The sequence below is a fragment of the Astyanax mexicanus genome, chromosome 5 (genome assembly GCF_023375975.1).
Source record: "Astyanax mexicanus isolate ESR-SI-001 chromosome 5, AstMex3_surface, whole genome shotgun sequence".
In the NCBI taxonomy this organism is placed as follows: Eukaryota; Metazoa; Chordata; class Actinopteri; order Characiformes; family Acestrorhamphidae; genus Astyanax; species Astyanax mexicanus.
The window spans coordinates 33,303,202-33,325,775 of record NC_064412.1 but is presented as its reverse complement, the minus strand read 5'-3'; the positions used below and the strand labels follow the sequence as shown (position 1 = coordinate 33,325,775).

The 22,574-nt window shown below is 36.9% G+C and overlaps 1 protein-coding gene across 1 annotated transcript in view; it reads right to left on the bottom strand.

The window, feature by feature from the left end:
• The window catches only part of zgc:92360 (ArfGap_ADAP and PH1_ADAP domain-containing protein), a 33,237-nt gene extending 12,197 nt beyond the window's left edge, over positions 1-21,040 (bottom strand). Inside the window, exons 1-6 of the mRNA XM_007238127.4 lie at positions 20,711-21,040; positions 9,916-10,046; positions 7,750-7,841; positions 5,753-5,835; positions 5,467-5,579; positions 404-550 (exon numbers count right to left, since the gene is read on the bottom strand). Of these exons, the coding sequence (XP_007238189.1) occupies positions 404-550; positions 5,467-5,579; positions 5,753-5,835; positions 7,750-7,841; positions 9,916-10,046; positions 20,711-20,798 (654 nt within the window). The 5' untranslated portion in view covers positions 20,799-21,040. The remainder of the gene's footprint in view (positions 1-403; positions 551-5,466; positions 5,580-5,752; positions 5,836-7,749; positions 7,842-9,915; positions 10,047-20,710) is intronic.
• Positions 21,041-22,574: the final 1,534 nt, after the last annotated feature.

Genomic DNA, 22,574 nt, shown 5'->3' with positions numbered 1-22,574 from the left:
ATTTTTAGTTAGCATATAGCTGAAATCTAATGTTGGTTGTATAATAGCAGCTGCATTCTATTGTGATAAACTGTGTTTTATATTCAATTAACGTATGATCCGATTAGTCGACTAATCATAAAAAATAATCGGTGATTAGTCGACTATAAAAATAATCGTTTGTGGCAGCCCTACTTCAAATACTTATTTATCTCGCTGTATATAGGTTATATACAGCTCAGTGTAGACTCCTTCACTCAACAAATATATACAATTCTGGGATACCAATCTGCCCCAAATGGGAATGCTAGCTTCAACATTGTGAGCAGATTAAAGTCTACAAAAGTCTGCAGGTGGATCTCCAAACTGGGGATTGGTTACTGGGAAAACAAGGGTATCTACAATTCTCTCTTTCAGGCCCAACCTTGCTGCTTTCGTTGTAGAGGAAGATGTTGCGTGTGTTGAAGTCTTTCAGGTACGTGATCTGGAGGCCATTAGGATTGCCAATCTTCTCCGGCTGGAAGGAAGCATTGATGGTGTCCACCTTTATTATGGCTTTAGGCTCCTTTGCCTGAAAGAACATGGAAACATAAAAAAGTCAATATTGTAAACCAACAAACAGTACATGCAGGAAGAAAACATGCATGTATTCCTAAACAGGTATGCAGCTGACGTAACACATTCACTCACACACAAAGACACAAGCTACTTTTTTACCATTTTCCCCCCAAGATTTGGAATGGGAGTCTACTCATTATCATAAATTTTCATGATAAACAGACCAGTAGAAATGCTTAAAACTGGATGAGTTATTTAACACAATGTATTTAATGTATTTATTTAAAGATTTTTTAAATGTCTTTTTTGTATTTTCTAAATATGTATTTTCAGAAGCTCTATAGCTATACCATTCCAGGATCTTAGTAATATTTCCATAATATTTGTAGCAATTTTCTAATTGTCCATAAGTGCCTGGAGACACCTCTTCTCCTTCAATGTGTTTTGTATAACTGTTCTGTTTCAGTATAGTATAGTATAGTATAGTATAGGCTTGAAATTAATCAAACATTTTTTACTGTTTTGTCACATCACCAACATTCTTATCAAAAAATACCCAGAAATATTGCTATTCATTTTGCCACATTGGCCACCCATAACACACACACACACATTTTTTGGGTTCGTTTTGCTATTTTTGTGAGAAGTTCCTATTGACACGGTAAAAACTGTAACTATTTTATACTATACCTATAGTTAACCCTAACCTTAACACCAGTGACCAAATGTCAGTCCTGACGCTGTCAGCCTGCCTGCTCCCGACTCCACTCACTCAAAACTCCTCTTCCCAGCATACACCTACACCGGACTTTCCTTACACAACTGATCATGTGACACTACGGCGTTCCTGCTCTCCGAGCTATTGCTTGTTCTCACCTGTTCTCCCCTGCATATATACCCCTCAATTTGTTTTTGCTCCTCACTGGGTACTGAATCTAGTTTCCTAGCTCTTCTATGACACTTTTCATTGTCGTTACTTAAATTTTTATTTTTGACTACGCTTTTGCGTTGGGTTTGCTTGATTTACCATCTATGCCTGACTACTCTCTCTGGTATGTTGTTTATATTTGCTGCCTTTCTGCTACTGAACCTTGCTTGCACCTTACTACTCGTGTAAGCCTATCTTAAATTTCATAATAAAGTACCAATTGTTGTTTAAAAAAAACTTTTAAAGTTGTAAAGACCACCAAAATATCCTCACAAACACACAAATTATGACATACCACAATGCTTGTGAGGAAATGTGGTCCTCACTAAACACACTCTCTCCAAGAAACACACACACATACCCATTACATCCATACCCAGGTTAAAACCAGCAAGCCCTGCTGATAAAATAAACAGACATGATCCACATTTCCTGTGGTGCTGACCCGGTGACGGGGTTGAGTAAGCAGACTGAAGGCCAGAAATTGGCTCTCAGCATCTCCACATTGTCCCCTGACAGCAACACCTGAATATTTCAGATGTTATTACAGCAGTGCGCTCTGGCCACTTCACCCCAATCTACACACCCACTGCTCACAGCCGGAGTGAACAGAGCAGTCCAAACAGCTCAGAGTGCACAGTCAGCACCTGCCCCGCCAAGCAGCGTCCAAGCTCACAGTTACACACAATCACCCAGAGAAGCAGAAAGTGCACTTAAGCCACACTACCAGGCTACGCATGACTCTCTAGGAAAGTATCAAGATATAACTAACTGATGTATTTATTTACTCTTTCAGCACTGTGAAAGGAGAGGAGCACTGTTTTTTTTGTGTTCCAGGCTGACTGATCTACGTATTCAGCTGCTACTCATCTGTCTTATATCTCCCATCACAAGTTATGCCAAGGAGGGTGAAGATTAGCACATGCCTCCTCCGATACATGTGAAGTTAGCCACCACCTCTTTTTGAACTACTGCTGATGCAGCATTGCTGAGTAGCATCAAAGCACACTCGGAGGAAAGCTCAGCGAAATCGGTTCTGATACATCAGCTCACAGACGCCTTGTGCTGAGCGACATCACCCTTTGGTGTGATGAGGGGAAAGAGCGCAAACTACTCACCCAGAAACAGCAAGGCCAATTGTTCTCTCTCAGGGCTCTGACTGCTGATGATGGCAAGCTGCATGACTGGGATTCCTATCAGCGATCTCCCGATCATAGTTGCAGCGCTTAGCCTGCTGGCCCACTCGGATAAAAGTATTGGGACACTGCTTATTCACTGTTCTTTCAGAAATCAATGGTATTCAAAAGAGTTTAGCCCACGAGTTTAGCCCAACCTGACCAGAGGCCATTCATGTTCCTTCAGAGCCCGCCCCGGTGCACCCCATAAACTGTCATTATGAGCCTGAGACCAAATTAAACCCAACATGTTTTTAATAAGTTGAGTGTTAAAACTGACAATTAAACTACAGATCTGAGTTGTTTGGATGAACAAAATCTGTTCATAATGATGTAAATGAACAGTGTTGCATACAAGGATCATAGACTTCTTATTTTAGAAAACTGCCCTGTAGATCAAGTGTAAAGGCTGGTTCATACTGTCTGCATCAAACGCTGTATGCTCACTCTCAAAATGTAAAACTGCACGAAAATTTTTACACTTGATAAATGTCCATAAATGAAATAGATGTCAATAATTATGAATTATGTATGATTTATCATATGCAGTAAAATACAAAACAGTACAAAAATAATGCAGCTGCTTTTACCATAAACCCGCTGCAATACACTTCTCTCCTGTATGATCTCACATCTTATATCTTCAGACTAGAGCTGGGCGATTAATCGATTTTATCAATTAATTCGAATTTACAGTTAAGGATGATGTGTTTTTATGCAAATCAATTTGCTCAGAGTTTTAATTTTCACCACCGATGCTCCCCTGAGCATAGCCCCGTCCCTCTCGCCTGCTCTTCAGTTACTGACCTCCTTGCTGCAGCGGGTGCTGCCTTGAGCCCCGCCCCACAACACTCACAATGCAAACTCTCACACTCAGCACACACACACACCGCTCCACGAACACACTGTGCGTGCTGACTGACCCCGCCCTGTATTTACAGAGCAGAAATATAAATATAAAATCCAAAAAATCCAAGATTTTTTTTTTTTGGCCATATCGCCCAGCTCTACTTTAGACCTTAGAACTATTGTTACAATCCGTCTATTTGCTGCCCAAAGTGATTAACCATTTGGGTTGGTTACCTGTGCAAAAAGGTCTCATAAGACACATTTAACACCTGACGAGAAGTATCACACTTTTTTAATCTTGCAAGATCCCATCATACGAGATCTTATCATACCACTAGTAACAAGCCACACTAAAAGACACAATCCTGTGCACTATTCCAACAGGACAATGCATGTTCACATACTGGTTCCGCCCCAAGACACAGATGCTTTGCCACAACCAGCCTTGGCTGCCAAGCAACGTAACAGGCTATGAACATCACAATGTTTTAACGACTGCCACGTTAATGCAGATTTTTTTTAAGGCATATGATTATGCCTTTTTGAATTGAAGTCTGCATTAAGTAGTCAGTGGCATTAGTAACGAGTAAAAAAAACATAGTGTTTCATTAATGAACTGTTATGCTGCTCAGCAACCATTACCTACTGTTAACTATTCACTTTGCCTGACAGTAGAATTGCTTGTTGCTTTTATAAAATTATAACATAAGCAATTCTTCTGCTGAAGCAATTAATGTGTTTATAATAAATGCTTTCCAGTGGTTCAAGTCTACCTTAGCCAAATAGATTAAATAAAACCGGTTTGATATAATTAACAGTAAGCCCTTGTTATTTGCTTGATATATTTATGAATTTTGTGATTACACACTATGGGGCATGCAATACTTTAGGGACAAAATAAATAATTGAACACCATTTAACTTTCTCAAAATGTGACCTTGTAAGGTCAAACCAACAGCACAGTACAAATAAATGTACACATACAGCTCTGGATAAAAATAAGAGACCACTTAAAATGATGAGTTTCTTTGATTTTACCTAATTGAAAACCTCTGGAATATAATCAAGAGGAAGATGGATGATCACAAGCCATCAAACCAAGCTGAACTGCTTGATTTTGGGCCCTGAGAGTAGTGCCAAAGTTATCTAAAAGCAGTGTGTAAAACTGGTGGAGGAGAACATGCCAAGATGCATAAAAACTGTGATTAAATTCCACCAAATATTGATTTCTGAACTCTTAAAACTTTATGAATATGAACTTGTTTTCTTTGCATTATTTGAGGTCTAAAAGCTTTGCAACTTTATTGTTATTTCAGCCATTTCTTATTTTCTGCAAACAAATGCTCTAAATGACAGTATTTTTATTTGGAATTTGGGAGCAAAACTGCCTGTAGTTTATAGAATAAAACTACAATATTCATTTTATTCAAATATATAGCTACAAATAGCAAAATCAGAGAAACTGATTCAGAAACTGAAGTGGTCTCTTAATTTTTCCAGAGCTGAAAATTTTGACTTTGATTTGAAATCATGAGGAGACATTTTATGAAAGTTAATATGATTTATTCATTACTCATTTTTACTGTATTTTTTTCTTAAGGTCCCTAATCTGCTGCACGACACTGAAAATGCAGGAATGGAGAGGGATTTTGCTTTATTTTGGTCAAATATAATCATATACAAATCAAGTTTAGTAAAAGTGAAGTTCAGTAAAGATGTTATATATTATAGTTTGTTGTTTATCATCATTTAAACTATACGTTTCAGCCACATACACAGTGCAACATCACCCTATGCATGCCTCCACAGACAGTGTCAGGACCTCTGAGCTAGGAGAAAGTCTTCCTCCTTGCAGCAGAGACAGTTATTCCAACAAAATCAGGATGAACTCCTTCCTAACAGCCTTGATTTCAGAAAAAGGGAACAGGCAGATGTTCCAATATTTTTGTCCACACAGTGTACGTGTGTCAAACTCACATCAGTCTTGGTGAAGTATTTGAGCGTCCCCTCCCTCTCTGACAGGACAAATCGTCTGGTGAGGAACTGACCGTTGTCCCGTCCTCTCTTCATCAGCGGCCCCTCTCTGGTGCCTGTGATGGATGAAAGAGACACCGGTGATGAAAACGGAGAATGACAAATCACGTCATTACTAAAGCTTCTCTTGGTAAACTGTCACACCCAGCTGCTTATCTGAGATTAATTATGTTTCCATTATTATTCCCATTATTATTAATAACTGGAGTTCAGATCAGTGTCCACTTACCTTCCTCATACAACAGCGGCTTCCTGTCAACAGTGAACTCCAACCTCTCATACTTAGCTTTGATCCACTGCTCCTTTAGGACCCTGAGAAGACACACACACACACACACACACACACACACACATACATATAATTGGAACAAGATATATCATCGCTGTCCAACAAAGACCTTCTATATATATAAAAAAGTTAAAACTTCACAAGAGAAAGAGAAAAAGAAGATCCGCAGATTAAGCTGATTGACAAACAGGCTTGTCACAATAATTACATTATTGATACAATATTGAACATGACATGAGTTCAACGTCACCCAATGTGTTTTCTCAGTAAGTACAGCCTGAATTACCATGTATGTGTTGAGCTCATTTTCCAAAAAGCATCTTAGCAAAAACAAGACTCTTAAATAGTCACACTGAACACTAGGGATGGGAGAAATTTTCAGTTTACAAATAACATTTCACAAATAACAAAAATCGTTTCAGACCTGCCAACATGTATGCATTTCATATTCTAAAGCAGGGGTGTCCAAACTACGGCCCACAGGCCATTTGCGTCCCGTTTCCTTTTTTGGAGCGGCCCTCGAGGTATTTTAGAAATAGAATGAAAGTTGGCCCGCTGTTAAGCAGGTTTTTATGATGTGAGATTCAAAGTTTAAACGCTAGGTGTCAGAAACAGAGTCTAAAAGCGGAGAGGGTGCGCAGTTTTAGCGCAGAAAAAACGGGCCAAAGAGTCTAAAAGCGGAGAGGGTGCGCATTTCTAGCGCAGAAAAACGTACCAAAGAGTCTAAAAGTTGTCGTAATTAAGTAGTTTAATATTAAGAGATATCACGAAATTTAACATAAATTTGAAATATCTTAGTTTATACAACACTGTCAAAGATTTATAAAGATAGTAAGTCAAGTAAAATGATGTGTAAATGAAAGTAATCAGGAAAATGTATTATTTAAAGTGGTATATTTCATTATTTTTTTTATTACAGAATCTGTGGCCCGTGACTTCAAATATATTTCTCCTTCTGGCCCCCAACAAAAAAAGTTTGGACACCCCTGGTCTAAAGTATGCATATCATTTGATCTCGCATTTCCCTCACATTCTTCCTAATTTATCTGTCATGTTTCCTCGCGCTGTTCATTTTTAGCATGGCCGCTAATCCATCAAGCTACCTATTGAGCCATAGTTACTTTCATCCTTTTTTTCCCCTTCAAAATGTGTCAAAATAGCCTCACTGAGCTGAAGATTCTCAGCTTCTCTATCATGTTCTAAAAAAAAAAAAACTGTACCAAGTAGTCATGCAGTGAGGAGAAAAAAAATCCGGTATAGAAGAAAAAGACGCATTAAGATTCATCGATAATCGTTTTTATAATTGCATCGCAGGCCTTGTTCTCGTAATTTAATAGAATCAAATTTTATTATGGTATAAGCAGGGTATAAAGACCCCAGCACTGAGTTGTTGGGCTGAAATGTGCTCCTTAGAAGTAGTAAAACATACCAGCCCTGCTTTAAAATTTTATAAACCTTTCCAAACTGTAAAAAAAAAAAAAAAAAAACTTTTATCATGGTCATTTCAGGCTCTGCAGCACCCTTACAAGTTCAACTGTGCCGTAGATGAGGATGACGTTTCCGTGTACTTTGGTACGCGGATGCTCACAATATGCAGATCAGTCAATCAATAATACTGCTCAGCCCAATCAGCTCTCCCTTCTGCCCCACCTCTAAACCTATACTTCACCCAGTGCCCCTCCCAAACTACGCCTTTCTTTTTTTGAATTTGAGCTAAGGGTGGTGTCATCTAAAATCAGAGGGTTTAGTTGCTCTTTAAGAAACTACCACCACCATGTTTAACTGCCACCTAATAAACTTTTAAAAATAAACACACATTCCAAAAGACCATTTTGATCTGTCTTATTACACATTATTGGTGCAGCTCACAGTGAAATTCTGCAGCCCACAGCTAAAGGGACTTGCTGAAGGGTGGGAGTATTGTTATGGTGACTTACTGGCAGTCCTTGTGAGTGGGTTTGTAGTAGTACACTGGCACCTGAGCCTCGTATTTACTCCTTGCCACCTCGTTCCCGTTCTCTGCCATGAACTGTGATAGAAGAGGAGAAGATACTTAAAACATATGCCTAGATGGTGAAAAGGGCTGGATAGACAGAACATGTATAAAATGTAAAATGAACTGATTACAGAGTATCTTTTGATTTAACTTTGTATAAATAATGTCATACTACTACATCTGAGTTTGCTCAATGATACATATTGAGTTAAGTCACAAAATGATTAGTAAATTGGCTGCACATTTATTTGGATAAATACTGCATAAAAGGTGTCTGTGACTCCTCCCCCTTTTTGATTGATATTGCACTGATGCACAAGTGTGATTAATCACAGAATATTGTTGTGATTAATCGGATTATATTATATTACCTGTATATATATATATATATATATATATATATATATATATATATATATATATATATATATATATATATACATATAAATATATATAGTGTGCAATTAGGACCCAAATAGTCCAAAAACTAAATTTTAGCTTTCTATAGTAAGTAAATAAATTAGTTTCAAACATCAAAATAGATCTGAATTTAAACCTGACTCGTGTTTCTTTCGGGACTGGCTGAAGAAACATCTGACTGGGATTCCCGCCATCTTGTTCTCATATATATACATATATATATATATTTTTTTTAAGTGGATATTTAAATATAAATAAAAGAATGAATGTAAGAAATGTAAAATTCAATGATATTTATATTATTCGTCTCAATTAAAATACTAGAATATACTTTTAGTTTAAGGCTAGATAAAACCAACTTATGGAGCTTGAATAAAGAATTTAATAAAGAAAACTTTTTTACTACCTTCATGTGCTTGTAAAAATATTTTGAATCCTTGATTTAAATTCGCACTCAATGTAGACAGGAGCATGTGTAGAGCTGATGATGTCACTGACTTTTTTTTATATTTAGGAGGACTAAACTATGTTAACTTTGAAAGAAATAATAAAAAACTATTATGTTCTTATTCTTACTTTTTATTTTATAATTAATAAAATACGAATAAGGTTTTGTTCCAGATTTGATCTTCTATTATTCCATTCAATTTTGTTTTAAGTTTTTTTCTTTGATATCGTATATATTAATGGTATAAGAGCAAAATAATGCAATTATACCACTAACAAAGAGGAACACAATTTGAATTAATAAAATAGTCAGGGATATGTATGTGTATTTTGGAATAAAATGATACCATCAGAATATCATATTCAGAACATTTTTAATTATTTATTTGCCTTAATTAGCATTTTTTCAGCAAAATTGTGTTTTTTTTTCTATAATATAATAGCATAATTATTGTGATAGGCCTATTTATTTTTATTTCCATCTACAGTGTAGATTTTCCACATTTACATGGTTAAAGAAGGCCTTTCTATTTTCAGCTACACTGGAAACCCATACGTTGGATATTTCTAAACAATACTCAACTATTTTGAGTTTGCTGAAGATTTGTGGGCACATTTATACATTCAAACTGAGATCTTTGAGTTGAATCAATAATATCAATAATAACTGAGTTTAGTCTGTTGCCATTGGCAAATTATTTTTTTATTGGCTTCTGTCACAGTCTATTTGCTTACTGGGTGTGTCCAACAGTTTCTGACCAACACTTACCTTAGAAATAAATCAACTTCCCCTTCAGTTGTAATAACTTGATGTTTTATTTTATGGTAACTCAAGTTTACATTCCGCATAACTTAAAAAACAATGATCAAACCGGCTGCCTTAAAAAAAGGTAAGTAAGCTCAACTTACTGGTCTTACAATATAAAGTTAAATCAACTTCCCCTTCAGTTGTAATAACTTAATATTCTAAGTTATGCTAACTGAAGTTTTCATTACCAATTACTTAACTTTTTTAAAGCAACCGGTTTCCTCAAATTTTTTGAGTTAACTCATCTTATCTGGGCTTATAGTGCATCTGATGATGAAGGTTTATGGTGTTGAAGGGACTTCCAACTTGTGATCTCTTGAGTCTCTTAACAAGTAGGAATAGCTAAGAGCTATGAAGCCTCAAAGCCAAAGTGAGAGACAGATATAAATTTTGTGAGCTGATGATGGGTTAGAGAAATGGTGCGTTAGGTACCTGCACTTCAGAGTCCTCCCATCGAGACAGTCTGACAGATTTGACCTTGGCAGGGCTCTGAAAGTTTCTGTGAATTCCAGAACAAGCAAGGCAAATAAACACCCCCAACGAACAGGATCCCCATTCAGGATCTGAGAAAAGAGAAAGAGAAAGAGGGAGACGATTAGTGGAAACAAAATACTTCAATACGGTTTTTATACTAGTGCATTTAATAAAAATTGATTAGTGGTTCAGTTTAAAATGTGAAACTTATATATTATATAGATGTATTACACACAGAGTGATCTATTGTAAGTTTTTATTTCTTTTATTGTTAATGATTATGGCTTACAGCCAATGAAAACCCAAAAATCAGTATCTCAGAAAATGAGAATATTATATAAAACCAATCGGTACTTTTGACAGTGTGGGCAGTGCGCCAAGTCCTGCTGGAAAATGAAATCTGCATCCCCATAAAAGTTGTCAGCAGAGGAAAGCATGAAGTGCTGTAAGATTTCCCGGGAAAACTCTGACTGAACTTGAAACAGTAAAACACAGTGGATCAACACCAGCAGATCACATGACTCTCCAAACCATCACTGATCATCAGTAAATTTTACATTTCATTTGTTAATCAAGAGACCAGAGTCTGGAGGAAGAGCAAAGTCTAAGCTGCTTGAGGTCTAGTGTGAAGTTTCCAAATCCTTGGCTTCGGGGATAACATTGTAAACTGATATTAAATGTGTGTCTTACTTGTGCCATAGTACATATATCTTGAAATACTTAAATATTTTGAGTATTTTAGGGAAGCTCAATTATACTTTTATAGGACTTTTTTTAGTATTTCGTTTTAAAAAGGTCATGTCTCGTTTTTAAGTTCTATTGTTTACACTCTGCAACAGTCTTCCGGCATACATATTATGTATTGTGCAAATTTGTGGTACTAAGTAAACCGTACAGTATCAAAGCCATCATTTAAAGTCTTGTGTATTATATTGTACATTTTCCTGATTGTAGAATAGGCCACAAACCTATATAAAAGCCCTGTAATGCAATAAATAAATAAATAAATAAATACAGTGACATATTGTGAAACTACATGCTGAACAACAACTGAAACACCTGGTTTTAGACCACAATAATTAATTGTCCCGACGGACAGTTCTGGTGGAAACAGGAGAGTTGAGGTGCACATTGAATTATGCCGTGATTTGAGCAGCCGTGGTTTTATGTTTTCTGGATACAATCCGGGTTAGCACCCGAACATCCCTTTCAGACAGCTTCCTCTTCCGTCCACAGTTAATCCTGTTGGATGTGGTTCGTCCTTCTTGGTGGTTTGCCGACATTACTCTGGATGCCGTGGCTCTTGATACATCACAAAGAGATGCTGTCTTGGTCACAGATGTGCCAGCAAGACGTGCACCAACTATTTGTCCTCTTTTGAACTCTGGTATGTCACCCATAATGTTGTGTGCATTGCAATATTTTAAGCAAAACTGTGCTCTTACTCTGCTAATTGAACCTTCACGCTCTGCTCTTACTGGTGCAATGTGCAGTTAATGAAGATTAGCCACCAGGCTGATCCAATTTAGCCATGAAACCTCCCACACTAAAATGACAGGTGTTTCAGTTTCATAAAGGTGCAGGACATTAAGTACCTAGGCTCAACTGTCCAGGAAAATGGGGAGTGTGGCAAAGAGGTGAGGAAAAATGAGTCCAGGCAGGATGGAGTGGATGGAGAAAAGTTTCAGGTGTGATTTGTGACAAAAGGGTGGCAGCAAAGATCAAAGAAAAAAAAACAAGACAGTGGTGAGACCAGCTATGTTGTATGGTTTGGAGACAGTGGCATTAACAAAAAGACAGGAGAAAGAACTGGAAGTGGCAGAGATGAAGATGTTGAGGTTCTCCTTGGGAGTTACAAGGATGGATAAGATCAGGAATAAGATTATCAGAGACACAGCACAGGTTGAACAACTGGGAGGTAAAGTTAGAGAGGCCCGACTGAGATGGTTTGGACATGTCCAGAGGAGGGACAGTGGGTATATTGGTAGAACAATTTTAGACATGCAGCTGCCAGGAAAAAGACAAAGAGGAAGACCAAAGAGGAGATATATGGACGCAGTTATAGAGGACATGGACGTAGCTGGTGTGAGGACAGAGAACATAGAAGACAGAGGGAGATGGAAGTGTGTGCCCAACATCTTACACAGACTTAGTGATTTATAAAAAATTACTTTGCATGACAACTCGCTGACATTTAAGCAAGTTTTGAGCCATTCGTACCCCTACAAAAAAAGCAAAAAGAGCAGGAATTCAGGCGCTATGTGGTAAAATAGTGAATTGAGGTTAATGTGCAAACCATCCTCACACAAATCAAGATTAAGAACGGAAGATCAAGGAAGGATTAAAGAAGATTAACATTCACTTGTTTAAATTAACTTTTAAATGAAGCTCACACCACAATCTACAGGAGGTCGTGCAGAAACACACACACACACACACACACACACACACACACACACACACACACACACACAGACACACACACACACACACACACACACACAAAGACACATACACACACACACACATAGGCATCTCCCCAAGTCCATGGTATTAAGCAATAATTACTTTCTCATTCAGCAAGTCTGCAAGCCTGTAAAGTCCCATTTGCCTGAGCTCTGACTAAAAACGCCTAAATTTTGAATGTGTGTGCGTGTGTGTGTGTGTGTTAGATGAGTCACTAACTTTTGCAATACAGAGGAAGTAGATAATGTATGTTGCTAATGTTAGATGTAAATGTATTGTGTGCATTTATTTAGTGTATATATCTGTCTGAGATTTGGCAAACCATTTATTCATTCATATTTGTGGTGTTTATAATTCAAAAACCATTTATGCAATGTGTATAAAATTCCCCTGTTCTGCCAAAACAACATCCTGGGCTTTCCAATGAGCCCTTAATCATGGGGGTGTGGCATGCATGGCAAAGGGACTTTCTTTTTTTTAATGCTTGCCATTGCAGATTTCACATTTTATGGCAACATTAGGGGGAAGTGATCATAATTTTTTTGCAGACATTATGTTACTGTCGCAAATAGAATTGTTTCTTTAGAGTTTTGCATATCTTCTTAAATTCACACATAAAGGCACTTGCACATACCATAATACTTACAGTTGTGGTCAAAAGTTTACATACACTTGTAAAAAAACATAATGTTATGGCTGTCTTGAGTTTTCAATAAGTTCTACAACTCTTATTTTTCTGTGATAGAGTGATCGGAACACATACATGTTTGTCACAAAAAACAGTCATAAAATTTGGTTCTTTCATAAATTTATTATGGGTCTGCTGAAAATGTCACCAAATCTGCTGGGTCAAAAATATACATACAGCAACAAAATTTGTCAATTTTGGTGATGTAGCGAGTTGTGTCAATCAAATTAGCTTCATGTCATGGCCTCTTCACTTCTTGTAAGTGATTCTGATTGACTACAGCTGTTGACTTCCCATGAGCCCATTTAAATAGGGCTCATTTGACCCAGTGATTAGACTCAGCTACAAAAGCTACAATGGGAAATCAAAGGAACTCAGTGTGGATCTGAAAAAGCGAATTATTGACTTGAACAAGTCAGGGAAGTCACTTGGAGCCATTTCAAAGCAGCTACAGGTCCCAAGAGCAACTGTGCAGACAATTATACGCAAGTATAAAGTGCATGGAACAGTTGTGTCACTGCCACGATCAGGAAGAAAATGCAAGCTATCACATGCTGCCGAGAGGAGATTGGTCAGGATGGTCAAGAGTCAACCAAGAATCACCAAGAAGCAGGTCTGCAAGGATTTGGAAGCTGATGGAACACAGGTGTCAGTCTCCACAGTCAAGCGTGTTTTACATCGCCATGGACTGAGAGGCTGCCGTGCAAGAAAGAAGCCCTTGCTCCAGAAAAGGCACCTTAAGACTCGGCTGAAGTTTGCTGCTGATCACATGGACAAAGATAAAACCTTCTGGAGGAAAGTTCTCTGGTCAGACGAAACAAAAATTGAGCTGTTTGGCCACAACACCCAGCAATATGTTTGGAGGAGAAAAGGTGAGGCCTTTAATCCCAGGAACACCATGCCTACTGTCAAGTAGTATTATGCTCTGGGGATGTTTTGCTGCCAGTGGAACTGGTTCTTTGCAGAAAGTAAATGGGATAATGAAGAAGGAGGATTACCTCCAAATTCTGCAGGAAAACTTAAAACCATCAGCCCGAAGGTTGGGTCTTGGGCGCAGTTGGGTGTTCCAACAAGACAATGACCCAAAACACACATCAAAAGTGGTAAAGGAATGGCTAAACCAGGCTAGAATTAAGGTTTTAGAATGGCCTTCCCAAAGTCCTGACTTAAACCCCATTGAGAACATGTGGACAGTGCTAAAGAAACGGGTTCATGCAAGAAAACCATCACATTTAGCTGAACTGCACCAATTCTGTCAAGAAGAGTGGTCAAACATTCGACCTGAAGCTTGCCAGGAGCTTGTGGATGGCTACCAAAAGCGCCTAGTTGCCGTGAAAATGGCCAAGGGACATGTAACCAAATACTAATGTTGCTGTATGTATATTTTTGACCCAGCAGATTTGGTGACATTTTCAGCAGACCCATAATAAATTTATGAAAGAACCAAATTTTATGACTGTTTTTTGTGACAAACATGTATGCGTTCCGATCACTCTATCACAGAAAAATAAGAGTTGTAGAACTTATTGAAAACTCAAGACAGCCATAACATTATGTTTTTTTACAAGTGTATGTAAACTTTTGACCACAACTGTACGTTTTATATCAAAATATTCAGAACAATCTCAGCTCTCTCAATTGCAAGGTCTCATGTGACCTAGAGCAAATTGAATAGATAATCTTTCCCTAAATCTAAAGTCTGATTTTAGAAAAATGTACATGTGGACGAATTAACAGCAATGTTATTTTGTATTCTGATTATTGTTGATGTAAAAGTTGGGTTTGTGCACTGCTACAAGTTCTTGTGTGTGTGTGTGTGTAATGAGAGATAGTGTACACACATTGAGCATGCACAGAGAATCTGCGTTGCCAAGATAGCAATGAACGTCTGACATCTGACTGCGGTCAGGGTTTTAATCAGTCAGTGGCACACCTGTGTTTTCCGATGTCAAGACAGCAATATACCAGAAATGTACCTAAACACACCTCTTTTCCATATCACCACAATTAAACGATGCAGGTGCATGCCGTGAAAATAGACTGTTCACAGGGTGTAAGATTGCCTTTACCATCGTAACATGCCTTGTGCAGGGTGTAAGATGGGTTCCTTCTTCTTCCTTTCTTGGGACGGTCCTGATGAGAGCCAGTTTCATCATAATGTTTTTGATAGTCTTTGCGACTGCACTTGAGGAGACTTTCAAAGTTCTTGAATTTTTTTCAGACTGACTGACCTTCATTTCTTAAAGTATTTTTTCTTTATTAGTTAAGTAGTTCTTTGAGCTATTGAGCTATTCACTGTATACCACCAACTCTACCTCTTTACAGCTTTACAACTGATACTCTCAAGCACATTAAAAGGGCAAGAAATTCAAGTAATTAACTCCTGAAAGCCATTTTAGGTACCTCTACCTTATAAAGATGACTTGAAAATTTTTGAATTTTGAACCTTTTAACACTTTTTTTTGTTTGCCAAATAATTCCATATGTTTTTCTTCATAGTTCGGATGATTTGTTAATGATAATCTACAATGCACACCATTTTTAAATAATAAGAAAATCATTGAATTTAAGGTGTGTCCAAACATTTGACTGGTACTGTGCATGCAGTTTTCTGCTATGTTTATCTAAGTAAGGCCACACCCACGGGTTGGGTTTGATCTTGCATGCTCATGTTCCTTTGTGCCAATGTTTAACTAAGCCACGAAATCTCTCCTGTACACACACACACACACACACACACACACACTGATTGTGATTAGAACACAAATCTTTCAATCAATTAGGCTTTATACAAGTCTCCGTTGCCTTTTTATACACTGGTAAAGTAACTTTATGTACATACTTCTACAGTCTCTGACAGACCACATGGGTAAATTCACCTCAGTAGTATAAAAATATCAAATTTGGTAGTAATTTTCACAGAATGAAGAATATATCCTGCTATGATGCATCTTTGAACCTGTCAGACTTCACAACTCCATACTAAATAAATTTTACATTTCCAGCTGGCCTAATTCTTTCAAACCCAACAATAACTATGTGTTTTTGTTAGTGACATATGCTTAAGAAAAGTGCCATTTCTAAGGCAGTTACAGTGAGTGATTTAGTGAAAGTAACCGAATCTAAATTATTTGACATATTTCGTATTTACCACAAAAAAAAGAAAAAAATAAAGGCAGATACAAATACAATACAAATATTTCTAGGCTATATTACCAACATTAAAAAGGAATCAATATATTTTCATACAAGATTTGAGCACCAATAATTTTCAAGATTTCCATTAATAAATCATTGGTTGTTGGGATCAGCAATTTTAGTTAAATATATCATATAGCAGATGAAGACTTACAGAAAGTGTGCAATAATTCTTTAAACTAAATTGGGCACCCTAGCAGCAAAATTACATCAATATTTAATAGATCCTTCTTTTACAGAAATAACAGCCTCTAAAGGCTCCCTATAGCCTCCAATGAGAGTCTGACTTCTGGCTGGTTTCTTGGACCATTCGTCTTCGGATTTGGAAATGTGGCGCACACACAGGAGAGGTTTAAAGCTTGTTCAGATGATGTGCTCTAAAGACACAGAGAGTGACGGCGGAACCCAACTTTTCAGCAAAACAAGACAGTTCAACACCAACAAATCTAATGTTCTGAGACACTAGAGTTAATAAACAGCAGCAGCGTGAAACGTCACTACTGAACTAATCATCTTTACAGCAGACACGCCCACTCTAACCTGAACTAAGACACAACAATCAGCTCTTTCACACGGATATGAGAATAGACCTGACTCCGTTTTAGCTCAGATTTATAGAAAATAAAAAAACTAAAACTCAATCTGCACTTTTTATCTTAAGCACTTTAGATGCAACTTTTTCCTTCTTTTTGTTATGCGTGCCTTGTTTTTAGGCTACTTGAAGTGGAACAAAAAACATTTATTTGAAGAACCTGTTGTTTGTAATTAATTTGTGTAATTTGAATTGGCTTTCAGTTGTTGATGTAAAATGCACTGCACTGACACAGAAGGACAAATTACTGTTTACAAACACTGTCACTTTAAACCGCACTGAGACACTTTATCTTGTACTGCTCTAATTCCATTATCATGCTGCTATAGCAAACTTGCACGCTGGACTTCATGTTGCTGCTACCTGTCTACTCTTCCTATTTAGTTTATGTATATCTATTATGTATATTCTATTTTTATTGTATTCTTTTATTTTATCTATATATCTATTTTAACAACAGCTCTTGGGTGTAAACTGGATTGTGATATCACAATTTCATTCCACCTCATGTACCACATGTGATGCGAATAACAATAAAATCTCTTTGAATCCTTGAAATGCTGCTTAGACTAGACTACTAGGCTACTTTAACTACGCAGGAAATGGCACTGAAAGCTAAAAATGCCTCTGTAAAAATATGAAACATGTCTCTGAGCTTTGTCTCAGAAGTATATTTTTGAGTAATACGTTACTTTAATTGGGCCATTTTTTTCAGTAACAAGTAATGTAACACATTACTATTTCCAATCCAGTAATCACACTAAAGTTTCTAATAATAAAAAAAAAACACTGCACTACTATTTTGTCATTTTCTCTATCAAAACCTACGTATCATCGCTTTATTGCTGAAACTTACAATAGTTCCCCTTGGCCCCAACCAAGTCAAAATAACATGGCTATAATTAGCACTTGGACTGAACACACAAGTTCACAGACAGACAGTCTCTCACTCTCTCCACTTCACACTTACAACAAGTTGTCTGGTTGTCAGTTTTCTTTTAAGATGGCAAGGGTGACTGTGTGTGTGTGTGATTTTGGGGAGGGGGTGCTGTCGGCATCTGCTGAAGTTACTTCAGTATTAGTTATTCAGATTTTCAAGGTAACTATGCCATCACTGGTTATCACCTTATGGAATAAAAAAATATAGAGATATTGTGTATATCGCCATTAAAAAAAAACAACAAAAAAAATCCATTTCACCCAGACAGGAGAATTTAAAAAGAAAAAAAAAAACAGGACCAGAAGATGGCAGCTTTTATTTGGGAGGTGGGTCATTCTTTTTCCACTGCAGTGACGCACAAACATGGAGGTGGTTGTGTATGAGGGACATTCCAGGATTTTGGTACATTTCCTGTCCTACCACTTAAATTTCAAATGTACATATCCAAAATATCTAAATGACTATTTTTTGTGAAAAATGTACTTGTTATAAGACAAACTGTAAAATATGGTGGAAAAATAAGCTCCTTAGATATTATTCAAAAGACCGAATACCTTTGGACCACACATTGGGTGACTAACTCCTTTGGCAAATTTAACAATTAAAATAAGCTCTAAATAAATGACTTCCTCTTGTATATTGTTGATATGCTTCTCCTTTACTTATGAAAACAACTTCTTTGGTCTACATTGTATTGCATGTTACAGTTTTTATGCTATTAAATTGTGTCCACAACATGCGCGCAACCCTGTTACCATAAGAAATTTTAAGTTAAAAACGTTTGTCTACTGGCACAAAGGAAGTGACATCACAAGGACATTTTCTGCCCACATGGCAAGACCAAGAGTAAGTGCTCTAACAATTTTCAAGTTTTTTTTTCCAAATATGTTTGTCCAAGTTGTGTGTGTCACTCAATGAACCCAACCCTGTTACTCATACTGTAAGACTAATAATGAGTAGAGTCAAAATTTACTTTATATATTATATAATCATGTTTGTCCTTGATCTTGTATATATAGCTAAATTTTACAGTTAACATCTGTTCCTTGGGTAAACCACAACTTAGCCTAGATTTGCAACCCTGTTACTCGCAACCCTGTTACTGTAAGTTACCAAATACATTGCATAATCTAATTTAAAAAACTGCTTTGATACCTGAGCTTGACGAATGAAACTTTTTGATCGTCTATTACCTTTTTTTAATAAATATATGACTAAAAATGATCAAATTGAAGATCAAATTTTCAGAAGTGACCACCCCTGAAATGTACCAAAATCCTGGAATGTCCCATGAGGTGTTAGTGCGTGTTGTGATGGGAAGAGTGGATCAGACACAGCAGTGCTGCTGGAGTTTTTGAACACAGACACAGAGTCTTAATGATGTCTCTGACTTTATATCCACATGGTGAAGGACAGTGGAGGACAATGAGTGAACATAGCTGACAAATGTACGCCACATTTCTGGAAAATCTGAAATCCGGAAAGCCTTTGGTCTTAAAGGAAGTGTAGTTCCGCCTGTACGGCTCTGTCAGAGTGAAGGTATTTTTTCCCAGACATGCTGAAGCTTGTGGTCGGGAGCCGCCTCTGTCTGGCCTTGCAGCCATTACTGCCGTGCTAAGCTAAATGATCCATAATTACTGCTGTAATGGTGGTCAAAACATGGTCCAACTCAATCAATGACTGAATTTAAACTCTATAATTCTCTTACAGCTAAACTCCCAAAAAAGGTCCACATACAATCTCAATCAGAGTTATTGCCATAACCTCAACAACACATTCCAACTCAAATTTAGCATACCACACGTTCACAATACACCTTAAATGGTGCAGCAACCAGGCTACATATGCTGGAACCATATAAGGTGGGCCACAACGTAGGAATAAGCAGAACTAACAACCATGAAGCATAATTAAAAATCAAATCTGACTCCATGGTTCACTTAACAACTGATGCCATTAGCTGTATTAGCAAGCTGCCATAGAGTCACTGCCACATGCTAAAATAATTAAGCTGATGCCGGGAGGGGCGACAGAATAAAAAGTATTAGTCTAAATCAAGGGAATAGTTTGTGCTCCCATTTCCTTTAAATTTAGGCAAACGATATCACAGTATAAGTATTAGTATTATTTAATTACAATGTCTGGAAACTTTGAAAATGGCTACAGTCTGATATCTCAAAACAATGAATAACAATATTTGTTGTCAGCACAGCATTTGTTGGAAGCATTTTAGTTGTACACTGGATGTTTGTACTTATATATTATATTTTCATTGTATACAGTATTTTTGGATATCAAAGTCAGTTAATTTAAAGAGGACATGTTATACTTATTTTTACACAAGTCAGAATAGCTTGTGTAGAAGTCAGAAGTCTGAATAGCTATACAAAACATGTTAATGAAGTTATTTGCACAAAATCCCTCTCACATAAAGAGATCTCACCAGCCCTATTCTTACCAGTTGTCAGTTTCAGTCCTTCATAATGAGCCGTTTTAAGGACTGCAAACAAGCTGTTGCTGTTGCCATGTATACAATGAGCATTTATCACACAAGCAGAAATGGTAGTGTTAGCTAGCGCTAATTACTAAAATAACAAACAAGATCCTGCTTAACTGCGACAGAAGACTAAAACGTATTATTTAAGTTTATTCTTGCTTACACATTTTTTACGTGTAATAATGTGTTCATTCAGAGTAAATGTTGAAAGAGGTATTGTCACACACAATTTCGTGAAATTTATATAACTATGCTGCAGAACAAGCACAAATACACGTTATATATTGATACTGACTGACTTAAGGCCAGTGTTGCAGTCTGACTCTTCGCTGGTAGCTAATCAACAGTCCTGTTAAACTTCAGGTAACTCACCTGGAGAACCACAGTCAGCGCATGTGTCGTTCCCCGGCCGTTTGAGGATCTCTTTCAGAGCTCGGGCTGCTCTCTCGTTGATGGTCATGCTCCACAAGTGCCCTGAAACCACCTGTGAGAGGACACAGCGAGCTCTGAGAGACTGAGAGAGAGAGGAGAGGAGAACAGCGAGAACCTGCAGATACGAGAGAGTCCAGAGCAGGATAATCCGGGTACTTTCAGAGGGTCTTCTCACAGCACAGCGGAGGATAAAGTAGCCTAGCTGTTCAGGTAAACAGGACGCACGGTAACTCAGAGAAAGAGAGAGAGAGAGATAGACAGAGAGAGAGAGAGAGAGAGGGGGGGGGGGGTGAGGAGAGCAGGAGAGCTGAAACTGTGGAGGAAGTGTAGATAGAGGGAGTGTTCACTGAGCCTCAAACACTCGGAAGTGAGGAGAGGGTTCTGTTCTGACTTGCTGTTCCTCATAAACACGGCGCCCTCAAGCCCTGCTGTAGAGCATTAACTTCACCATAGCCTTTTACAGTCAAAACAACACAGTTACACTGTACAAAACATACCTTAATTACATAAAAATAATACAATAAAGAGTAAAAATGGCTCCATATTTCCAAATATTTTTTCCTATTTGTTTGACTATTGTTAAGGGCGTTTTGCTCAATTAACTTGATAAAAATAGATATTCAAACTTTCCTACTTAGTATTTTTTTGTTTGTCTGCAGTTTTCTGTGCCATTAACAACTGGTAACACTATTAAGTACACAATTAATTACACAGTAAAACATTACAGAGGTTTTTCATGATGTTAAAATGCATAATTAAATGGTTAATTAACGATTGGTTCACTAATCCAAGCCATGCACAGGAGTCTGAAGTTTTTAGTGGTGAAACAAAACTGTTGTTAAAAAAGGGTTAATGCCTTTTTAAAAACACACAAAGAAAAAAATACTTGGTAAAACAAATTTACTTAATTAATTAAAAAAAATGAATATGTCTATTAAATAATTATTATTTTTAACGTAGCCAAGCATTTACAATAACCAGGAACAACAACACAGTTACACTGTACAAAAACATACTTTAACTACATACAAATAACACAATAAAGTGTAAAATGGCTCCATATTTCCCCAAATATTTTTCCTACTTTTTTATTTTATAATTGATTGATACTCAGACTATTGTTAAGGGCTTTTTGCTCAATTAACCTGATAAAAATAGATATTCAAACTTTCCTACTTTGTATTTTTTGTTTGTTTGCAGTTTTTCTGTGCCATTAACAACTGGTAACATTATTAAGTACACAATTAATTACACAGAAAAAACATTACAGAGGTCTTTCATGATGTTAAAGTGCATAATTAAATGGTTAATTAATGATTGTTTCATTAAGCCAAGCCATGCACAGGAGTCTGAAGTTTTTAGTGGTGACACAAAACCGTTGTTAAAAATGGTTTACTGCCTTTAAAAAACACACAGTAAAAAATACTTGGTAAAACAAATTCAACTAATAGGTGAAAAATAAAACTGAATATGTCAATCAATTAATTATTACTTTCAACATAGCCAAGCATTTACAATAACCAGGAACAGAAAAGTGAAATAATGTAATAGGAAATAAAGTATATTTAATCACCTTAGACCAAAACACCAGGGGTAAAAATACAGGTCAAAACAATTAAAATAAAATAAAAATATGATTTATTATTAAGATTTATTATTAAAAAGGTCTAAAAAAGGTTTAAAGCAATAAAACAAAGGTGCATCTCAAGCAACAATAGTAAAGAACAAGAACAAGGGTGTTGCCATGTTTCCCTTCATTTTAGCAGGTCTCGCAGGCAGTTTTGTTGGGGGTGATTCTTAAAAA